Source organism: Apium graveolens, chromosome 4 (genome assembly GCF_009905375.1).
Source record: "Apium graveolens cultivar Ventura chromosome 4, ASM990537v1, whole genome shotgun sequence".
In the NCBI taxonomy this organism is placed as follows: Eukaryota; Viridiplantae; Streptophyta; class Magnoliopsida; order Apiales; family Apiaceae; genus Apium; species Apium graveolens.
In genome coordinates this window covers 241,274,999-241,282,593 of record NC_133650.1, presented here as the reverse complement: position 1 = coordinate 241,282,593, position 7,595 = coordinate 241,274,999, and the positions used below count along the sequence as shown (strand labels likewise).

The window sequence follows — 7,595 nt, the reverse complement described above, 5'->3', positions numbered from 1 at the left end:
TCTTCTTTACGAATAGCACTAGTGCACCTAGAGCTGGAAATTCGTACGTTTCGTGTACTTTCGTGTCGTGTACTTTCGTGTTTCGTGTCATGAATGTCTAACCCAAACCCGAACCGTTAGGGATTCATTTCGTGTTCGTGTACCTTCATTTTGTGTTAAGTTTTTACTAGTCGAATCTTAATTCAATAAGTCATAAAGACTCAAGTACAGCCAAGTCTTATAAAATTTAAATTTGAATCTATTTTGTATCTATATTCTGTAAATATTATATGTAAAATATTATTATAAGATATATGTATTCATATAATTTTGATAAATTTATTTAAATATTTATTTATTTCGTGTACTTTCGTTTCGTGTCGTGTACCCAAGTGTAAACCCAAAACCGACACTAAATTCATCTTTGTACTTTCGTGTTTGTGTGCTTTCGTGTCCGTGTACCAAAAATGTCAAACCAAACCCGTTATTTTTGTGTCATTTTCGTGTCGTGTTATCGTGTCGTGTACGAAATTGTCGGCTCTAGGTGCACCCCACGGGGATACACTTGGGCGAATCACTCATTTATTTAACAATTTTTGCAATTGTGCCACTATTTCCTTCATCTCGATGGGCGCTATTCGATAGGGAGCTTTCGAAACCGTTTCTCTTCCAGGAGTTAAATCAATCGTAAACTCAATCTCTCGATCCAGAGGTAGTCCAGGTAATTCATCTGGAAACACATTATGAAAATCTTTTACCACTAGAATATCTTCAATTCTTAAATATTCCTTCTCTATATCCTTCACATGAGCCAAATAAGCTTCGCATCCTTGACGTAATAGTTGTTTTGTTTGAATCACCATTATAAACTTCTTTTCTTGCTTCTTTCCTCTGAATATCATTTCAGCTCCATCCTTGGCTCTCAACTTCACTTTCTTGCTTTTACATTTGATTCGTGCATCGTTGTTTGACAACCAATCCATCCCTAATATAACGTCGAATTCTCCTAACTTAAAAGGTTTTAAGTTAGCAGAAAAGTGCCAACCTTCTATAACCAAATCGCAATTGGGACAAATCCTATTGGCAGTAACTATTTCTTAATTCGCTACTTCTATAATCAAATTGGGTTCAAGAGGATACGCAATGTACTTTAATCTATCAATAACACTTTCAACAATAAAATATCTAGTAGCTCCATAGTCCATTAACACTTCGACTTCTTCCGAATTTATAACAAGCGTACCTGCTACCACATCCGCATTCTGCACTGCATCTTTCATGGTCATGTTGAATGTTCTTTCCCTTGACTGGGTTGTTGGTGTTGTTGTTGGTGGTGGTCCAGCAATCCTAAGCATATTCACCTTCTGAACATGCTCCTTACAGTTCCTTGCCATATGGCCTACCTTTACACACTTAAAACAAGTCATTTCTTATTTTCCTATCCCGTTTGGGCATTCTGTTGAGTAGAGTCCTTTCTGATTACATTTGAAGCACGTAACATTTAGCTTATTGCACCTCCTTGGGTGTCGCTTTCCATAAATCTTACACTCTTAAATCTGGGTTTTATTATCCTTCACCGATTGTTCCATCTTCTGGAAATGATTCTTCTGATTTCCATTCCCGGGCTTGAACTTCTGAAACTTCTGGTTCTGATTTCCAACATTCCTCCCAAACTTTTCTCCAAACTTAGAGCTTCCTTGATCTTGTTCAGATTCCTCAGACTTTCTCTTATTCCCTTCATTTTCCCTCTTAGTTGCTTCTCTTTCTCCTTCTACAATCATCGCTTTTTGTACCAAAACAACATAAGTCCTTATCTCCAAAAGAGCCACTTGACTTCGAATCTACGACTTAAGTCCTTGTTGAAATCTTTTGGCCTGCTTAGCTTCCGTATTCACGTATTCAGGCACAAATCTGGCCAACTCTGAAAACTTCACCTCATATTCCGCCACAGTCATGTCTTCTTGTCTAAGATTCAGAAACCTCATTTCCAACTAGTCTTACATATAACTTGGCAAATACTTCTCTAAACATCTCTGTAAACTTTTCCCAGGTTATAACTTCTCCTTCAAGCAACACCTTAGGAGATTCCCACCAATAACTAGCCTCATTTTTAAGATAATAACTCGCGTACTACGCCTGCTTATCATCCTTAACTTCTGTTAACTCAAAAGCCTTCTGTTGAGCAAGACATGCATGTAATATAACAAGGCTAAATCAAATTGACAGCACTAAGTAAGTTGTATGATAATCTAAGTTTGCATTTTATATAATATCACTTAAGTCTGTAAAAGTGTATATAGATTAGACTGAAGTATTTTTCCAGTAAACAATCTCAAACCTAAGAATATGCTCTGGAAGAAGATCATGAAGATCATGCTTTAGAGATAATGTGAAGAAGCTTGGAGTTGAATAAATCAATTTTGGGAAAAACATTCTAAGTCAAGAAATCTAAAAGTCACGGATTAAGTCTTAGAGTGAAGTCATCAGAGAACTCCAGAATGACTTTTCGAGAAGTCAAGAAACAACTTGTAGAGAAGTCTCAAAGATATCGATAAGCCAAAATGAAGATATGAAGATTAGAGATATCGACAAGTTAATTCTACATGCGAAGACTTGGAGACCTCGACAAGCCAAGCTCATTCGAGAACTCAGAGATCTCGATAAGCCAAACTCATTCGAGAACTCAGAGATCTCGACAAGTCAAGTTCACATTCGAGAACTCATAGACTTTGATTAGTCAAAACAACTATAGAGTAATAAGAGATCTGGATAAGCCATTATACTTATCAAGATGTCTAGTTCTCTATATAACAAACTAGAGATCTCGATGTAAAACTCAAGTAAAAGATGCAGACCAGTTAAAGATCCAAGATTTTCAATCAACAAACAAATCAATCACTGATTTGAAAAGTCTACAAAAGTAGCTTGAAGAGTACAAGATGAAAGGCCAAGATTAACTGACAAAGTAAAGTCACAGACATGCACAATTTGCGAAGATACACTAAGCCATAAATAGAAAGTTGTAGTTAACTTAAAGTAGGGTTTAGTACGTGCTATTGCATGTTGTGTAAAACCAATGTTTATTGTTCTATAAAGTGTTAGGCCCTTAATCAACTGTAGAGGGGGTGAATACAATTAATGAAATCTAATAAACAAAGCTTCAACATAATCAATAGTTTTTATATTAACTGATTAAAACTTATTACACATGTACTCTCTCGAAAGGATGAACAAATATCCTTGAGAGCTGCTAGGTTATGCGAAAGATATAACAATGTCGCAATATATATAGCATGAACCTAATATGTGCTTTATATAGAGCCTAACTAACAATGTATAAGGAATATTATTCTATTAACAAAAAGGAAATCTATACTATTGCTTCTGAGATAAAGTCCTTCACCGCCTTGAAATTCCTGTTTCCTTTTCCTCCTCAAAGATCAACTGATGTGATAAATACTGATTTCATTATCCGTTGACATCATCATCCATTGAAATCATCATCTGTTGATATCTTATCATTCGATGATATTTCATCATACGTTGATGTCATCAGCATCCGTTGATATATAAGTTCTGATGTGAACTTCTGGTAGTTTCTGTTTGATATCATCAATTGCTCCTAACAATCTCCCTCAACTTGTTCATTATGGAATTATGGACAAGTTCCAATTGATGATGTCAAAACTATCTAAATGCAGGAATCAAGTATGCATATTCAATCTTGCTTCAATGAATATCAGACTTAACTCTTCATCCTGAACTGCTTCTTTAACTTGAGCAATGTCAGAGGTTAATTCTACTTCCTCAGCTCAGAATGCTTCCAGAAATCTTCCTTCTTTGACCAGCCTGGATGATTTCTGTTTCAAGTAAATTTTCTTCAGTATCATGAGCTTGAACTACTGTATAGATTAAATCTATCAGAGTTTAAGATATAGATTCCTTAGATACTGACTTTAGCTTCGACTTTAGACTTAGAAATCCTCGACTTTTCTTCTATCTTCTCCATTCCTTTATGCTTCATGTCAGCAGTTCCAATAGCTTGTGATCTGAGAGATCTTTCATCTTCTGCCTAACTGATTTCCCTTAAAACTATACCTCTGGTTGGTCTGTTAGAAGGATCTCATAAGGTACTTGAGAAACAATAGCAATATCAGCATTTGCTGTCTTCATAGAATTTTTAAAGTCTTTCTCTGTTTGTCTTAGCTGTTCAAGATCAACTTCAAGATTTTCTTTTGCAAATATTCTTCTACTTACCTCAGAATCAAATAATTGAATCTTTGGATCCTTGTAGAATAGATTTGTATTTCTTCCTTTAACTTTCAGAGTTTGAAGATATTGACTTGCTTCAGTACCAACTTCTTTCTCCAGAATACCTTGGTCTTCATCCGTAACAGTTGTGACTTGTGAAGTTTGTTGCATTTTAGTAGTCACAGTCAAATATTCAACTCTTATTTCATTCCTCTTGCTTCCTCTTCCTTGTCTAGACTGAAATCTAGTGATTATTTTTGATGAACCACTAACTCCAACTAGTTCTTCACCTATTTTACCTTTGCTCTCCTTTTGTTCCCCCTTATTACCTCCATCAGGATTTTCATCATCAGTACTTATCAATGACAGTTGTTTGCATTTTGATTTAACAATTCTCCCCCCTTTTTGGCATCATCACCAAGCAGTAGAGAAAGAATCAGCTCCATTGAATTCTGTACTTCTGTAAGTTGATCAAACATTTGAGCTTGATGAGCTTCCAATCTAGTTTGACTGGCTTCAATGGCAATTTGTTTGGTAACTATTGGTGAAATTTATTTTTGAATTTCCTGATGAGTAAGCAGCTTTGAAGCAATAAATGATTCTTTAATCTGATTAATTTGAGTAATAGTTGTTTCATGAGCTGTGTATAAGGATCTGACAACCAAAGTTGATGCTTTCAGATGATTCAGCACATCAGGACTTGTAATCTTATGTTCTGCTATTTCCAGATGTTCAACTGCATGTGTTCTGGAAATAGGATATGTATTATCTTTCCAATAAGCATTCCAGATATTATCAGAATAATCCTGCTTCTTCTTAGCATCTAACTCTGTCATTTTCTGTTGTCTTACATGCATAGACATATCTTCAGGAAAGAAAAGGTCATCTTCAAGATCTAACATAACATTAGATACATGAGTTTATTTACCATCATTAAATTCTTCAATAACAGCTGGATCTTGCACTAATTGCTGAACTTTATCACCAGCTTCAGCATGCATAATAGAATGAGAAATTGATCTAGTGGTTTCAGAAGCTTCCACACCCTCAGCAGTTAACTCCACATCTTCAAATATTATAGATAAATGAATTGGAGCTTCAAGATTAATTTCGAGGAGCTCAGGTCCTGTAGAATGCTGTGGTGATTCTGAAATGGAGGAATCTTTATGAATGGACTGTTGTGCTACTACATCTTCAGTAACAATATGGATTTCTTTAGGTGATGGACAGTAGAATGAATGGACTATTTTTCAACAAAAACAGGGATTATCTCATGTGTTGGAATAGTAGAATGTATGGACTGCAAGAAAGTATCAGTATTTAGACTTGCAGGGAGATTAAAAGCCTTTGATACATCAAAGTTTTCTTGAGATTCAACAGACTGCTGTTCAACATCTGTTCCTTTAGTACTCTGAGCATCTGCAAACATATAGCAAATAAAACTTAATCTCTTTATTCTTTTACAGTAGTCTCACTACTCCTCACACCACACATCTCGTGACTTTTAATAGTCAGAGCTTCCTCACAAGGATTACTAAATACTATCTCTCATCTACCTCTCCTTTTTCCAGGAAGGATCATGTCTCTCTTAAATTCTGTTTTTCTCTCAATCTTTTCACACATCTCACAGAAAAAGGCTCTGAAAGATTGTCCTACAGAAATAAGAGGTGGCTAAAGAAGGGTGATCTGTGATCATACAACTAGAGGTAGTCCTTAACTAAGGTCTAGATGTAATCATGTCAACATGATTTATATCATGAAAAGCTTACTATAAATGCTGAAAGAACTAAATCAATATTTAAAATAAATGTTGATAAAGTAACACTAGTATTTATACCTTGTGAATTCACAATTATGCTCATAGTTGATACTGTGGTTATGACAGTTGTTGTTGATCAATAATGAGAACCTCCATTTGAATTGGAGAGGATTTGATCAAGTTACTGTCATGTACCATGATCTCAAACCTTGTTCTTCTTGCAAAGAACTAACACTTGAATGTGTTTAATGAAAGCTATCACAGAGTCTTCAGTAAAAACTGATGAAACCTCTGTGTCTCTGTTAGTATCATCAAGATCTACCTCAGCAAGTAGTCTCTAACCAACTAAATATTGTTTCTGAGTGGTGAATCATAATTCAAGAATTACGTCACTTGATTTTTGGAAACATTTGAGAAAAGAATTCAAGTGTTTCAGTTGTAAGAAGAAATTTAAGATATAATATATATGAAATTTGAGATTGAGTGTGGACAACTTTCTTGATTAGAAAAAGAAAGTTTCAAAGGATTTTGAATTGTAAGCAACACTCAAAGATTATAACTCTTAGTGATTAAGAATTAAATCTTTTCTTAAATTTTCCTCTTTAACAACAATGACTTCCTATAGTGCTCAATATGTACTGAAGTGTCCCATGAACTCAAACAGAGATTAGTTTATTCACATGCACTATAAAAAATATCCGAAGTTTAGCATGCAGTACTAATTTAACATTTAACATTTAAGAACATTCAAGCACACATAATAAAGTAAACAAGTAATCACTTAAAAAGAAAAAGAAGATAATATATATTCATTCATTCATTAAGAAAAAAAAGTACATGGCAGAAACAAGAAAATAGTCTTAACAAGAACTAGACTATTCCTAGAATCTATCCTAACTTTTTCTTCTTCATCTCTTCTTGCTTTTCGAGAGCTCGACGGTGATAAATCCCCGAGATAGTCGTTGTGAGAGAGATAATTTTCTCTTGCAACTCAAGTTTATCTCGCTCAGCCGCTTCAGCTAAGCTTTCATCCTCAAGAGTGATTTCGAACGGAAACAATTGAAGATCCACTCGTTGTTCACTTGACACCACCTCATAAACAGAAGATTGAACTTCATGAGAACTGAAGATTTGATCATTAATCTTGATTGTACGTCCCCAGGGGTCATAATAGACACAACCCTTTTCGAACTTGAAAGCTGGATAGTAAATCCCAGCAATATTACGAGTAATAAACAAACATTGAGCCATGAACATTTGAGAAGTTGAGTTCAAGAAATCTTGAAATATGAGTGTTTGAAGTGAATGGTCAGTGAGAAGTGTTGAGAGTGAAGGGTTGTATTTATAGAAAAGAAAGTAGAAACTGAATAGACTATTTGATTGACCAATCAATAATTAGACATAATAAGCATACACGATTACGCGTATCTAGGCAAGGAAACAGTAATCTCTATCTTCATATTCATATTCCCTATGAAAATACTCAAGTATCAGCGAATACTTGCATCAGTAGCTAACCCATTTAAGCAATTAAAAGATATTCCACTCACTCATTGATTAATTAAAAATATTGTTAACAGTTTATTTCGAATAAATTCAAAATAAT

General features: G+C 34.7%; 1 protein-coding gene across 1 annotated transcript; it reads right to left on the bottom strand.

Moving 5' to 3' along the window:
* Nucleotides 1-557: 557 nt before the first annotated feature.
* LOC141719460 (uncharacterized) lies at nucleotides 558-962 on the bottom strand. Its single transcript, XM_074521841.1, has one exon. The coding sequence runs from the start codon at nucleotides 960-962 to the stop codon at nucleotides 558-560; it is 405 nt and encodes a 134-aa protein (XP_074377942.1).
* Between the last annotated feature and the right edge of the window lie 6,633 nt (nucleotides 963-7,595).

Bases quoted from the DNA above. Each gene is read 5' to 3' on its own strand.
- LOC141719460 (XM_074521841.1), bottom strand. From the start codon at position 962: ATGGATTGGTTGTCAAACAACGATGCACGAATCAAATGTAAAAGCAAG.